Below are 15,979 nucleotides of genomic sequence, written 5' to 3' on the forward strand. Positions count from 1 at the left end.
TGCCTCCTGGGCCATTGTGATGTCATCTGCAAAATGAGGGACTTGAGCCAGTTATCTTTAAGGATCTTCTGGCTCTTTCGACCCTAAAGCTACATTGGATGTTTTCTTAATGATATTTATAATATTTGTGGTAACACAGAAACAAGAAATATGCCCTGTAGACATATATAATCTGCTTAGGGAAATGAGGCTCATCTATACTGAAGTATCAATGGAAATATTTTCTCTCTAGTTAATCATAGTAAATCACCTTGACTGAATGCTTTATATTTACCATACACTGCCCTAAGCGTTTTTCTCATTTCAACTTTATAAGCACCCAGTGAAGAAGACACAGGTACCGTCTTCAATTTGCACGGAGCTGAGACTCAGAGAATTTCAGTAACTGACCATAAGTCCCATAGGGAGCCAGACATGGCACTGGGATGCACAGCCCAATTTGGACCCTGGAGTGCAAGCTTCTCCACTGTTCTATAGAGCTGAGATTCTATATTCTGAGTCTTTATTTACCCCCAGGAATTATGTTCACCTGGGTAATTGTATATAATAAAAACTCAGGCATTTGGAAGACAGGGGATCACAGAAGTTTGCTGGGTAAATTATAATCTACTTGAGAAATTATTTGCTTTCTGTTGATAAGCTAATTGTACAATTTTCTCATCTAATTTGCCCAAAAATCTTCTCATAGGTAATTCTTTATTTGAAACATAGGCAGTAGGTAAATGAAATATAAATTGGTAAGAAGTTTCTTTCATTTTTCTAAACAAGTGAAATCGTATTGTGCCTCCTAAATTGTTCTGTTTAAATACTTGATTTCTGGCTGTCTACACGTCTGTGCCTTGAGTGTCATGATACATGAATTTAGGGAAAATATGGACACTTGGTGCTACACATCCCATATGTTTCTACAGTGTTTTACAGTTTATAAAGTAATCTCATGAGCTCGTTTAGCGTATTAGCATTCATACACGTTATTGTTGTTTTATCTTTACAACAACCCTGTGAGTGAGGCCAAAATCATGGTTTTAGCCTCATCTTACTGTCGAGAAAAGAGTCTTACAGAGGACTTATTCCACATTCCTGTCAGTCGTACAATTGGTTAAACTGGAACTATATCCCAGGTCAACTGGCTTCAAGTCATAGTGTGTTAATATTTGAGATGTGTTGACTTGATTTAATAATTTTATTTTTTTATAATATTTCTATGGTTTTGCATTTTAAATGGTTAGCTGGGAAAATTTGTTTAAAATCAACCCATAAAAATATTTTGCCTAACATGAAGGTTTTCTCGAAGTGGTAAATGTTCGTTGTGGAAATATCTCCAGCACTGGAAGAATCCAGGGGTCACTGAGTAAGGCTCCTGCGAGCGATTAATGTCTCAGCAGCCACTACTCTAACTTTAGGGGCTTTTAGGCAAATCAGATGACCTCTTAAAAACTATCACTGAGTGAAGGCGAGGCAAGGTTGAATTACAGCAGAGCTCTTGGAGGGCACATGAATATATCTAACTCTGCTCTCTTCCAGTTCTGACTTTCTACTAGACGCCGCTGCACATGCTGAAGCTGATTTTTTATTCTCTTCTCTCTGTGTGTTTCTTCTGCATAAGGAGCTCCTATTGATTAGTCTGACCCACGGCATTTTAGACTCGTGATCCCTACTGTTTTCATCATTCCTTTCTCTCCCCCAGGTAGAAAAGAATAAAAGTACTGAGATACAAGATGAGGGACGCTGGAGAGCTGGCACTTAGTTCAGGGCAGAAGCCAGACCAGACTGATAGAATTCTTAAGAAGCACGTCTATTATTCCAGGCATCCTCAACAATTTATAGTTGGTCTTGTTCCCTAATAAACAGACCAGTTAATTTTTTTGAAAAAGTAATCAAGAGTTATTTGGACATATTTTAGCATGAATTGAGCAGAAAGACAATATTCCCTCATCAGATAAGTCCTGATTCTTCGTGATCCTCCCTTGGTTCCAGTGTGCCCTGATACTCAGCCTGTCCCAGACCATCGTGGAGTACACCAAAGTTATCACAGGGAGATCTTAATAGGAAAATCTTAATAGGAAAATATGTTCATAAAGTTTAATTTCTCAACCTCCCACCCCATGATAACGACAGCTGGTTAATCACCGACACACACACGCACACCACCACACTCTGCACATTCAATCATTGGGTCAGTTTGTTAGGCCAGAGGTCTCTGCTGTGAGTTCTGGGGAGGTTCTTCAGGGGGTCTTTGAGAAGGCAGGGGGCTGGGTCTCTGATCTTCCTGTGTCCCCACCCTGCAGTGTCCCCACTTTACATGGAAGACTGGTTTTATCTGTTGAAGTTCCATGTAAGATTATTCTTACCAAAAAAAAGAAAAGAGATTCCTCTGACCACATCCCTGAAGTCCTTCAGGTTTGAAGGCCTTCGTTCTAGGCAGTCATGAGGAAAAAAGAGCTGTCAGTGATTCAGGGACTCCTTGCATTCTCCTAATCAGAGCTTTTCCCCGCTTATGAAATCAGAGAAAACTAACACTAAGACATTTTGCTATTGTTACTTTTAAAGTCTTCTGTTTAGGGCAGTGAAAATATTCCTGATGTAGTGCACATTTACAAGGCTTTAGTATAACCCGGGCACTTCAATCAATTTCTCTCTGGCCTTCTGTTTTTCCTCAGGAAATTCTTCTAATCCTGCCCCATCTTTAACTCTTCATCTCATGTTAGCTATCTAAATATGCCCAATAACATTCTTTGTGAAAATACACCAATGGTGGTAGTTACCGCTAAACTGGAAGATAAGTTGCCAGCCCAGCCAGCAAATAGGCAATCCCAGGCTGTTGATTTTCTGGTAACTTCCCTTTAGAATTTTAATCCCGACTGGTCTTCTGCAGCAGCTCAGATGGGTTATTTTAAATCAATTTAGGACCTCACCGGCTGTTTCTTGAGTGTGGTTTGTGTTGTCCCCTAACTCAATTTCAAGTTACATCTAGAAGGTTAGAAGATACAGGGGTTTCAGTTTCAAAAGAAAAAGATCATTTTCTAACAGTCATGGCTTCCCAGTGTTGGACTCCTGGGAGTGAGAGAGAGAGTTCCCCACTGCTGGACCCTCTGGTGAAACTTAATTCTAATTCAGTCAAAATAGATATAGGCATCCTGTAAAACCCTATTTCATTTGGTAAATCCTACTTTGTGAAATATAAGCAACTTTGGTAGTTGTGTGGGTTATATTTTATTTTCATATTTCAGAGACAAGAATTCGCATTAGCAGACTTTCTGTGCATGCGCGGGGGACTCATGTTCCTGGGAGGCAAAGGATTCCCCGTTCGTTCTCCTCCCAAGCTTTCCATGCCCACCAGCTTGAATCAAATTAGGCAGCTGCCAGAATATTCCCTGAGCCTTGAAAAGAAGGTGAAGAGACCCAGAATGTGTAGCTCTGAGCAGGGACTGCAGTCTGGTGACCCTAAAACACTAATATGAGGGTGTGGCGAAGCACGCTTAGAGGAGAGTAAATTGGAATGATTTTACGGGGAAAATTTGGCATAACACATGAAGAGCCTTAAAATGTAGATGCCTTTTGACCCAGGCATAAAACTTCTGGAGATTTATCTTAAGGTGATTATTGAGAACATGTGCAAAGATTGGCCATCAGGATGTTCACTACATTTTTTTATTAATAATATAAAACATTGAAAACAATACAAGTTCAAAAGTAGAAAAAGGATTTACGTAAATCCTAGTATACCCATGCAATGGAGTATTACACAAACATTGTAAATAAAGTTGTGGAAGTATGGTCTCACTGGCATGGAAAATTGTTCATGAGCATGTCTAAAAACTAGTTTATTTTGATAAAATATATCACCATATATTATCTATGATATATAAACATATATATTGTGTGTACACATACACACACAAGCATACACCATAATTTTAATAGTGATAATCTCTAGGTGATTTTAATTGTTTTTCCCTTTTGCTCATCTATGTTCTCTCATTTTTTGGTGTGGCAATGATATTCTTTTATAAAAAGTAAAGTAGATTTTAATCCCCACAGAGAAGCATTAGCTCAGTCCAGTAACTTTCCCCTCAAGCTGTCCTCTTAAGGCAAGCCAAGGTGAGGCCCAGGCACTTGGGGCCTCCCCTCTGGTCTGTCCATGGTGAGTATGCCCCCCCAAACTCAAGCTCCTACTTGTCTCCTCAGGGAAGGAAAGCCCTCCAGTAAGTGACACTCCAGATGATGGTGATGAACCCATGCCTGTCCCTGAAGACCTTTCCACCACGTCTGGAGGACAGCAGAACTCCAAGAGTGAGAGAGGAGTGGGTGAGTTGGGTCAGCCCAGCATCCTGTTAGCAGGTTATCACATGCTCTATTCCTATAAAACTTTTGTATCTTTATATTCTTCCAGAGACGGTGATTAGGTGACATGAGTTGTTTTATCTGTTGCATCCCCTCAACCAGCAGGTCAACGTGTCCATGAGACCCACATGCACAGCAAAATGGCAGAGTTGAGGAGCACCCCCACCACAGGGGGCACATTACTAGCATTATCCTGTGTCCTCAGTGTGCTGTAGGAATATCCAATTTTATGGATTGTAGATAATGAAAGTTATGCATTTTATGTGTTATGGTAATAAGGCTATTTGTTTTTAGAACTTTGCTTTAGAAGGAGCCAAATCTGGCCATTTTATGTCATCTCTCTCATCTCTATTTCTTAAATGTCAAATTTAACTGAAAATAGAAAATTTGATAAATACAAATTTTTAAATGTTAACAATAAATCTAGATGATCTCAGTTAGCGTACATTTACATACCTTTCCCATAAAGAGGTAAGTATGGAAATATTGTCAATCTCTCTCCTGGTTAACTTACATATGCCACGGTTCATCTTAAGAAAACCTAGCCCACCCTTTTTATTATAAGAAAACAGAGCCCCAGAGGTGTTCAGTGAATTAACCAAAGTCAAATAGCAGAGTCAGAATTAGACTCAACTCTGACTCAAAGACTAGTTTTCACTCCGTTATGCTACCTTCTCATGAGATAATGAGTCAACAGTTCCTTGGAATACCTATTTTCTTTTTTAAAGAAAAGAACTGTGATATTGAGAGCCACTTGTTTGCACAAAACAACATCGTGAAGGGTACACAGGTCAAAATGAGGTAGAATGGACCACATGTGGATCGGCTGCATAAGTCCCCACAGCCAAGGAGGGCAACGTATGTGAAGCTCTCAGGGCGATGAAAATCACACAGCTCTCTTTCTACAGGACATTCTGATGTAATAACTAAGAAACGTATTGTGTATGTTTTCTTGTGTCTTAGAAACCAAGTAGATGTTGTGTATAATGGTTCTTTTTATAAAATTTAGCTATACAGTTAATTAAACAGACAAGGTTAGTGGCTAAAGCCGTTTGATGTGGATGAACCAAGAAAACAAATCTGTGAAGTCTTTTTCCCCATTAGAATATGCCTACTATCTGTGGGAGAGCAAATGGGAAGAGAAGCGTTTGTGGATCTTCCACTCTGTTCTGCACACATCATTTCAGGGTTTCCCAAATTTGAGGCACAGAAGAGCGTGCTTTACTCCAGTTGATGCGTGTACTCTCAAGATTGTCTTCTGTTTATTGCAAGTGATACTGGTTTATCATCACCATACTGCTACAAAGGTTCCTTTCAAAACACATTTACATAAATTAAAAAGTTAAATTTAAATAAAAGCATTCAGCTAATGATGGTGTGTATATATGATAAAGATTTGTAGAGGCAATGTATGAATGGCCAATGTTGGGGCAACCCTGTGTTGTCTCATTGTTTAGTCCCTGAAGCAACCAGTGAGTCAGGAACTGTTCTCTGCACTTTACACATCAATAAGCAGATGCTCATAATTTACCCAGGACACAGAGAGAGGGTCTCAGGGACCAAAAGCAGAAGAAATTATACAAATACATATCCACTAAGCATTTAATGAACCGAGACACCAGACATGAGAGTTAGGACACTTGGGGTCATTGTAGAGAAACCAGGGAGCTCTCCCTGAAATGCCGGCAGCTGCCCTGCAGCCTGCGAGCCTTAGTCGCCATGGGCATCCTTTAGAGAACTGAAAGTCAGGTTGATTCCTGGAGAGTAAAGAACAGCGCACAGTTCGCTTGGTATAGGTAAATAAACCATTGTTATAAATGCCATCACGATCTTCTAAATATATCACCCCTTATGAACTTCAAGTTGTTCCCCTGGAGAGAGGTCATGGGGCCTCTGGTGGGGTCTTCTGACTGGCTTCCAGACTGCGTTCTCTTGGTTGAGATTTGAACTCTAGGTCTCAGCAGGAACCTTGAGCAGGTGTGGCTGCAAAGCTGGGGCTCCTCTGTGGTTTCCTGTGGCCTCCTCCCAGTGTCCCCTTGTTCTCCATGTGTGACACGATTCATTCTACTTCTCCTTTTAGGATAAAGCTTATCGAAATTGAATTTCAGAGTTGTGAAATTTAAAACACCCAAAAAGCCTCTGCTCGGTTTGTAATTAGCAGCTGACATAGCCACATGCACAGCAAAGAAAGCCATCTGAAGTGGGTGCCAAAACACTATTTCATAGAGTGAACGCTCACCTGGTGGGCTGGATGCCAAAGGAGCAATTGCTCACTGTAGGGAAACCAAAGAATGCCAAAGCATAGATGAGAGGTGAGAGGTATGAGGGGAAGAGTTGGTGAGCGAGAGAATCCCAGGAGAGCAGATTGTAGCAAGAGGCATCAAGGTAATCAACACCCCCTCATGGCAAGGAAGTTTTAGAAACCATCCTTTACAATTGTTGAAGGGAATCAGCCAGCGTTAGTATGTGGTGATAGGTTGCTTATTGAAGTAATTTGTAATATGTAGCATTATGCAAAGTAGGTATTCAAATAGCATTAGGAGACAATATAAAAAGATAAGAGACTTGGTAGGTTGAAGGAAAAGGAAATACATTTGAAGCCATATTTCATCAGCTCCACGGGAAGAAGCCAGAAGAGCAAAGGAGCGTCAACAGGAAACGAGAAGGAGCCCCTCCCTGCACAGAGTAGTGAAGCAGGAAGAGGAAGTGCCACTGAGGGATGCAGCACAGGAGGTGCAGAAGGGGCGGAGAAGGCCCTGTGGCAGCGCCAGAGGCTACAGAGTGGATGCCTCTTAGAGATGGAAAGGCCACGTCCAAGCCCCGCCCCCAGCTGGCTGCCTCTGAGCAAAATTTTCCCTCTCTGAGCCTCAGTTTCCTCATTTTCAAGTGGCAGAAGTAACCAAGCATGTCTCACAGAATGGCTTGGAGGGTTAAATGAAAGATGTAAATATGCTTTACTGAAGACAGAATAACAAAGGCATAAAGTAAAAAGGACAGTAAAAGGCAGAGCAAGGATGCAACTTGTGGAAAGCAGAGCTGTTAGAGTTATGAGAAGGATAAAGGAAGCTGCCGTAGCTTCCCTGGAAAGAGGGGAAGAGAATAGCAGCATTTGGAGCACCAAGGATGGAAACAGGATTTATTAATTAAAAAGAATTGGTCCAAGGACTAAGCAGCCTAAACCAGAGCCAAGAAGAGAAGGGGGGAATTAGTTAGAACAGGGCAAGACCAAAAGAGAGAATAAGGGGCTGGCCACCGCCAGACCCAAGTTACAGTCCAGGGCGCTCGCTGCTCCTGTTGAAATAGCAGGGAGGAATGGGGGGCGGCCAAAGCTGGGAAAAGGTGGGCAGATACTTGGTAATACGAGGGCACTGGGGTGTCCATTTTAGAAAAAGACAGGAATTCCTTTGAAAAGCTGTGAGCTCTCATTACCAGTTTGACAAATCTAATCTCAACCAGAAGAGCAGACCATAGTAATGAAAAAATTGGTGGGAAATGATAGAAGTCAACCCCCTAAGATGGGGCGGCGGTGTTTATACTGATGGGGGGTTATTCCCAGATAAGAAGAAGAGTGGGTTCCCACCTCATAGCTTCACCCAGTGTGGAAGGAACACCTATAAGACTGTGTAGAAATATGGTCTCCTGGATTAAAAAAAAAAATGATACGGGAAAACAGATGTTAGAGAAATAAGGCCGAGTCCAGGCTATAGCCCTTATTGGGCTCCGGTTTCTTCTAGGTCTGAGTAAGAGGAAGCAAGGACTTGAAGTGCAGCTTGAAGAATTTAAGTTAGACGCAAAAGAGAACTTTCTGACAATGAGGGATTTTCTCATCAGAACGGTCTATTTAATGAAATGATAGCTGGTTCTTCTGAAGTGGTCTCTTTAGAAATGAGAGAAATCTCACCTCTCTGAAGTGGTTGTGTGTGAAACAGCTAACAGCAGAGGGTGTCTCAATGACCTCTTAAGGCAGCCCCAGATTCACTCAGTCATCCGTGGCACACACACTAGAGAAGAGGAAAACGGGTCGAGATTTCTTCTGCCAACTGTTGACCAGGGGCTCTTAAAAGTGCTCCGGTAGGAATTATGTCAAGATTGGCGTCTAAAGATCAGATAGGAATTTTGTATTAAAAAAAAAACCCTGAAAACAGTTTTCTTCCTTACATTTCTTCCTTCTTTATAGCGTGGATTTTTGCCCCATTGCTGCCATGTGCTCCCTTTGCTTGGATGCGTGTCCATGTCCTAAAACTGAGCAGGGATCCTGGACTCCGGAACACTGTCAGTGAGCATATCGCCCAGACGTGTGCCTCCCACTCCAAGAGGACAGGACGAGAGGAGGCAGTGAGGTGTGGGTTGGCTGGTTCCAGACACAAGACAAGCTGTGAATGAAGGAGGAAGCCCTCTCCCCTGTGACGCAGATGGCTGGTGGGAAAGGAGGCTTGGTAGGCTGGAGCAGAGGAGAGAGGGAAGGACCAGAGATAGAAAGATTAGAGATGGCCATCCCCAGGAAAGACAACTGGCACGCTCAGTACTTGGAGTAGAATGAAGGGGAAGACCCAAGGGCACAGTAATGCTGTAGGGCTGACCTGGAAAGGTGATTTGCACAAGCCTAGAGGGCGGTTGAATCAGAGAAGGTCAAAAAATGGACACTGATGTGTGGGGTTGAACAAGGCTTAGCAAATGGCTTGGCTCCGTGAACGGATAATTGGGATGAGCTTTTATGCAGTGGTTTACTCTACAGAGTTACTATGCGGTACTTACACTCTGCAGAGGCGGGTTGGCGTGAGTTTGCTTATGGGGAGATAACACTTATTTCTACTTGCCCGTTACATCCTAGAACGTGCTGCTTTTGCCTCTGCTCACCTATGTGACCTCCTCCCAGAGTTGGGAGGAAGTGATAACCATCGTTTCATCCGTGGTTTATTTTAGGACTTAATTACTGTAGGTTGCCCCTCAAAGCATGGTGTTTAGAGCCCAGGGCTCTGCACTCCTGAGGCAGTGTTCTGGAAGCTGAATTAGCACAGCTTGGGGCCTTCCCTTTGAATAGTTTGACCAGGGTTTGATTCACCCTAGCAAAAATGGAAAGAAAAAAAAGTTGAAAAAATCGGGATTTTTTTCCCCCTTGAATCCTGGGAAAATTAGATCAAGTGCATAAAAGCATAGATTTTCTATTTTGATCCATTCACTCAAGATAAAATTTTCCTTTTTATTACTCAGTCCTGAGTTCAAGGACTGAGGGAGCTGTAAGAGGATTCACATATTTTTAATTGGTTATTCCGATGCCAAATCTCACCTTCATTGCCAAGTTTTTGGCAGAATACCAAGAGAGTCCTGAGAGATGGACGGTGGGCTGTGTTGCTTCTCCCGAGGCTGGGAGGGGAGAAATGCTGGAAAGAAAAAGCAGGGGGCTTTGGTCTAATGGGAGATTGGGCAGCCGGCTTTGAGGATGGATGCTAAGCCTGCTTATCTAATCAGCAGTTAGAGGAAGTTGTTTTTATCTGTGAAATGCATCTCTTCTGAACCGATAAACCCCATTTTAGCTAGGGAGAAATATTATCTAGCAGCATCTGAGCATTAGCTGCAGCTGAGATCAAGCCTGCTCAGATGGGACGCGCTCTGTGAAAGAAGTCTCAAAGCAGAAAACTGCTGAGCCTCAAGTGGCTGGGTGTGTTGGTTTTTGTTTTCTTATTTTCCTTTGTGGAATAACTAAAAGCATCTCATCTGGATTCTTGCTCACCTCTGTATTTTAGTTCTTTACTCCTCTTCATAGCTAAAGTATTGTGCGATGGTTTTGATGAGGCATATTTTTAAAATTCTATATTCTTCTTCTTACATCTACTTTCTTTATCTTGGAATGCCTCGTGAAGACAGCAGATATTGTCACTATGACACATCCAAACCAAGATGATTACAGTTGGAAAGACTCTTATTTTCCTGAATTTCCCAAACATGAGACATAGCGTTAAAAAAATTATTTTGCCTACCCTTTGAGTCTTTCAGGTTTTGAAGAGAGAGGCTGTTATGTGATGGGTTCATTGTTTCCCATTTAAAAGTAAAACTTTTTTTTTATTACATCTACTTTGTAGGTCAGTGCTAAACATTTGGAAATCATGATCTTTGCAGAACGTCATGAGGTATTGGTACACTAAAATTAAAATAAGCGATTGTGTGCTGCATCAGGTACCATCTTGTACTAGGTTTTGGAATAGACAGGCGGAACAGGGCAGCACAGGTTTAAGAATATTCCTTGGAAAGGGGCTCGGCCCCATGGCCGAGTGGTTAAGTTAGCACACTCCGCTGCGGTGGCCTGGGGTATCACCGGTTCGGATCCTGGGCGCGGACATGGCACTGCTCGTCAGGCCACGTTGAGGCAGCGTCCCACATGCCACAGCTAGAAGGACATGCAACCAAGATATACAACTATGTACCCAGGGGGATTTGGGGAGATAAAGCAGGGGAAAAAAAAAAAGAATCCTTGGAAAAAACTGAAACTGGGGGGTATGTGTGTGTGTGTAATGTGTGGGGTATGTCGTGTGTGTGTGGTGTGTCTGTGTGTAGTGTATGTGGTGTGTGTGTTGTGTGTTTTATGTGTGGTGTGTTTGTATGTGTGTGTCTTTGGCATGTCTGTGTATATATGTGTATGTGTGGCATGTCTGTGTGTATGCGTAGTATGTCTGTGGTATGTGTGACGTGGATGGTATATGTGTGTATGTGTGTGGTGAGTCTCTATGTGGCGTGTGTGGTAAATGAGTGCATGTGGATGTGTGGTACGTCTGTGTGTCTGTGTGTCCTGTGTGGTAGTTGACGAGAAACTGCAGTTGGTGGCTTAGAGGAACATCTCTCTCTGGGAGAGGGCTGCAGGGATGTTCTGCCCCTGGCTCTGCTGCTCTCGCGCTTGCTGGCCCTGGCAGGTTGCTTCATGCTATTTCCATCCTTACACGGCGATGGGAATCGCCTTGCCCATAGTGGTAATGTACAGAAAGCACTGACTGGTTGGGTCACAAGGTGCACAGTCATCCATGGTGGCTGCTATGGATGTTATCGTCATCTCCATCTGATGCGCTGGCTGTAAGATAATTCTGTGGGATTTGGAGACTGGGTGGACATGTGCCCATGACACCTCCTATCGGGTGACTTCAGGGAGAAGCGCTGATACACAGACCTAACAAAAAGCCTAAAATTCCCAAGAAATAAGGCATATAGAGAAAGCAGTGCATGGTCAGTGTGGTAAGGCCCATAGAGTCTGAGCAAACGTCAGGTCTTTACAGCTGCCAAGACTGGGACACAAGGAAGAGGCTAGCCTGGACTGGAGGGCAGAGGTGTCATTTTGCCACCCCTGGTGAAGGCACACTCATTAGAAGGGTGTGCATGGGACCGATGGACTGTCACACTGCTTTGTTCTCTTGTGTCATATATGGGCCAGTATGTCTTTGCCTGCTTGTACTTGGAGGTTGATGGCCACAGAGTTCTAGAAGTTCTCAAAGCAGAGCCATCGCTGAAGGCCCCCGCCCTCCCCTCGCCTCCCCTGCTGAGTTCGCTTTAGGATTTGTGCAGATACTGTTTATGCCAGCTTAGTGCTGTGTTCAAACTTGAGTTTCTCTGACTCTTAGGCAGTTCGGAAATTCCATTCGACAGCAGTAATATTGACCGAGACCTTCACTGTGCCGGACTGATGCAGTGGCCGCCTCTAAGACCTTAGCAGCTAAAGCTTTGAAACTAATGGCCAAATAACAGTGATGCACAGCAGACCTCACTCACAGGAACTTCGTGAAGTTTTTTTTCAAGAATGTAGAAAAGGTGGAACTGTGCCTAGCTGGACTGGGAAGAGGATTGGGAAAGATTTACAGAGTCAAGGCTTGGGCAGGGGCGTGAAAGGTGAGCCACATTTGACTTTAGGAGAAGAGTGGTGGGTGGGTGGACGGTGGACAGGAAGAGGGTGGGCAAAGGGACAGAGGTATGAAGGGGCCACAGCGGTTTGCTCTGGGAGTGAGGAGTGGTGTTCTGAGGGGATCCCTCAACATGTTTCACCTGGGGAATGACCCTTTCAGATCGGTGCGCTGGAAAGACCACTCTGGTGACACTTAACAGGGAGAAATGATCTGAGCTGAGCCTGGAGGGTGCGGCCGGAGAGGAGACAAGGTGTGGAGATGTTCCCTGTAGTGTCCACGGCATTCGTCCACTTATTCACTGTGGGCACGTGAGTGCCGTGGCTGCACCTTCCACCTTGGTGATTCGATAAAATGGGAATATATAAAGAGTTGGGATTAACTTGAAATCCATTGACAGTTGGTAGCCAAGGAGCTGTCCGGAAGGCAGGACGCATAAGAGGTCGAGATAGCTAGTTCTAGCTGTGTGATGATGTGGGCGGGACGGACAGTGGAGCACCAAGGGCCTTGAGGAATAAATGCATGTAATTGTCTAGAAGAGGAAGCAAGGAAGGAAGCAGACAGTGAGTTGTTTGATTCAGGTAAAATTTCTTGAAGGAAATATGGCATAGAAGCCACCAGAAAAGAGATTTTAACAAACGCAAGACATTGAAAGGGGAAGCAGTATGGTGCTGGAGAAGGGGGCCTTTGGGAGATCGGCAATGAATTTCCCAAAAGTAGCTTCACAGCGGTGGGGGCCCAAGTCACAAGCAGAAGGGGATGTGAGTGGGCGGAGGCCTAGGAAGGCAGCGAGGTGGGGCGAATAGAGATATTGGAGATGACAGGAAGGAGAGAAGGAGGCAGATTGAGGGCAGTGTGATCAGGGGAGGATTTTCAGGTTGATCTTTGGAAGAGGAGAATATTTAAGTGTGTTTAAAGTGCAAAAGAAGGAGCTAGTGAAGAGAAAGGATTAAAATATAACAGCATATTAAAATATTAAAAATATATTTAAATATAAATATATTTATATATATTATATTTAAAATATAAAATATAACAGTGGAGTTCCAGGGGAGGCAGGATCAGCCATGCAGGAGCTGGGTTTGGGGCTCTGCCTTGGCCGTGTTCTGGCCTGAATATGTCCCCCACGTGTCCTCATGGCCCTGTCCCTCCTTGCATTCAGTCTTCATTCAGAAGGCCATACAGAGGGGCCATCCTTGACCACATGATCTAAAATCGCGGTGCCATCCTCTCCATCCTTAGCCTGCTGCGTTTCTCTTTACAGCACCTCTCCCCACTCACATAGAAGGCACTCCTCTGGGATTTGCTCACTGCTGTATCCCAGCACCTGGTGTTGCCAGCATCCAGTAGGTGTCCAGCACATGCGGACTGAATGAATGAATGGAGTAGTGGTGTTACTTTCTCAGATGGAGAGCTGGTAGGACAGTAGAGAGAACTTCAAGTTGAGAGGGAGGAATTTAACGCTACATCTGAATTTAAGGCTTCATCATGTGGATTATTTGAGGTCACTGTTTCTCAATGGGCACAATGAGTATTTGCTGGGAGAAGCCTTTATTGGCTGACACTGCCCCTCCCATTGGGGGATGTTTAACCACCATGTCACTCCTCTCCCCGGTCATCATGACACCCCCAAGGTCTCCACGTATCTCCCAGCTGAGAGCCCCGATGGAGCGCCACCATATAACCTGAACACCTTTGTCCTCACATGTTCAGTCCATCCCACTCACAAGAGCTATGCACATTCAGAGGGGCAATTTGTGTCTGATTATTTAAGATATTTTAAGATAATCAGTAGTGTTCCACAAGCTGACATATGAATTAAAAAGAAAAGGAAAACCTGTAGAAAAACTGGGGCAGAAAAGGTTGAAAAACTCCAATATTGGCATTTCCAACCATGCTTCCAGTTTTTACTTCATGTCTCCAAAGGTGCATTTAACTTTGAAAAGTTGCTTATTTTTCCAAATGAAACCAATGTTTATCTTACCTTCATTTTATTCTGACAGCTTAAGTTCAAGATCACATTGAACCTAATTGGTTCACTGAGGGAAATAAAGATAGATTATCTATCATAGTGGATAGATAAAAAGTATTTTCTGTTCTAGGTTTTTGGTCCCAATTTTATTTTCTGCTTTGTTCCCTCTGTGTTGAAAGAATACTTAGCTCTGTGTATAAAACAACCAACCGACATTTCGTTAACTTTCCTTCTACATGGGGTTTCAGAAAGAAATGGAAAAAAAAAAAAAGGTTTTGAGCTGTGGTTGCCACCTGTCCTCCTATCTGGTTAGGACATTGTCTGATTTGGGAAGTGTAAATATAACCCAGAAAAAAAAGCTTCCCCTCCTTTTATGCAAAAGTAGAAAGGTTGAAGCAAAGCGGAGCCCTACCCATTGCCCTGTAAAGTTTCCACAGAACCAGTTCAATTCGCTGAAAACACTTGCTTGGTGAAGCTGGCCGCCCCAGGAAGCCGCCTTACTGGCTTCCACAGCTTGGGCGCGTGGTTGAGGCCGGGCCACTGTCCCCACCAGATAAGCCCAGGTTCTTCAAGGTCTTAGCAGGAACTGCAGTTCACACATTACCGCAGATCTGCTCAAAATTTTAAACCCTTTGCCTGTTAGGATTTGGGAGATAACAGAAACTTATAGGGAACTCAAAAATTGTGTTCAAGTTCATGGTGTGCTGGAGCCAGTGGGAATCGGCCAACTGTTAAAGATTCAGAAAAGCTGCCAGGCTCTTGTTCAACTGTTGGCAGCTTGAAGCCAAGCACAGGTGGAAGAATATACACCACAAAATTCAGCAAATGCTACAAATTAGGCCGGTTTTTTTTTTGAGAGCTGATTTACCTGCACATCACAGGCTTAAATAAAAGTTTAATGTCTTGACAGCTACAATGAAATTTGAAAGCAGGAATTATTCTGTGGATAGCTGTGTGGGTGTGGGTGTGCATGTTTTACGGAGGGGCTGTTATGGAAGAGGGAGTCTGTTGGGAAGACCATGGACAGTAAGGGGTAAGATAGTTTGTCCAGCAAAAGTGTTGATTCCCAGTGACTCTGCTGTGGATATCACAGACTGGAAACGTCAGGCCAACTAGACTCTGTGTTAGTAAATAGAATGCTTCTCTAGCATGTTGGTTTTGTTGCTGAGGGTGTGTGATTAGAAAAAGATTCTGTCTTATTGATGACATGTTATTGTTATTACTATTGCTATTATTTTGGTTTGAAGAACTTTCAAATGCAAAGTGACACTTGTCTGCATTGCATTAATATGTTACTAAATTACCATGATTTTTCCAGGAAGGCGTTAGCCTCACAATATCCTTCAAAACATGGCATTGAACTTGGTCTTCTCAAAATAAGTTTTTTGTTAAGTTCCTTGGATTAAATATAACCCTGAGATGTGTGTACAAATTAGGAGGTGACCTCTTCAGTTGTTCCCGTGTACGTGGTGGCTTCATTAGGACTCTTTCTCAGCAAGGGCGTAGGAATAGGCCAGGGGCTCGGGGAACCACCGAGAGCTAACTCGACTGTGGAGGGACTGGCGAGGCTCTTCCACGGTCCTGCTTCAAAGCGTCTGAGACTCGCTGCGCTGGATTAACCGGAGGGCCGTTGTGTGCCCCACTTTCAGGAGGGAGTTCAGCCCTGGGGATCTCTGAGCAGCGGGTCTTGGGTGTGTCTGTGCGAGGCTGCCTGCCAGGAGAGTACTTCCCCTGCAGGGGATGTGGCTGCAGGCTGTCGATTTCCACTGAAATCACCCGGGCA

At 43.7% G+C, this 15,979-nt stretch overlaps 1 protein-coding gene across 29 annotated transcripts in view; it reads left to right on the top strand.

Moving 5' to 3' along the window:
- Positions 1-15,979, top strand: part of IKZF1 (IKAROS family zinc finger 1) — a 97,199-nt gene that overhangs the window by 18,325 nt on the left and 62,895 nt on the right. For 20 of the 29 annotated variants that reach the window (XM_070615589.1, XM_070615595.1, XM_070615597.1 and 17 more), the window contains exon 3: positions 4,189-4,308. In XM_070615589.1, the coding sequence (XP_070471690.1) occupies positions 4,189-4,308 (120 nt within the window). Of the gene's footprint in view, positions 1-4,188; positions 4,342-15,979 lie in introns of all 29 variants that reach the window. The other 9 variants (XM_070615583.1, XM_070615586.1, XM_070615582.1 and 6 more) reach the window with 1 other exon arrangement.

The sequence above is a fragment of the Equus przewalskii genome, chromosome 4, assembly GCF_037783145.1.
Source record: "Equus przewalskii isolate Varuska chromosome 4, EquPr2, whole genome shotgun sequence".
Classification (NCBI taxonomy): Eukaryota; Metazoa; Chordata; class Mammalia; order Perissodactyla; family Equidae; genus Equus; species Equus przewalskii.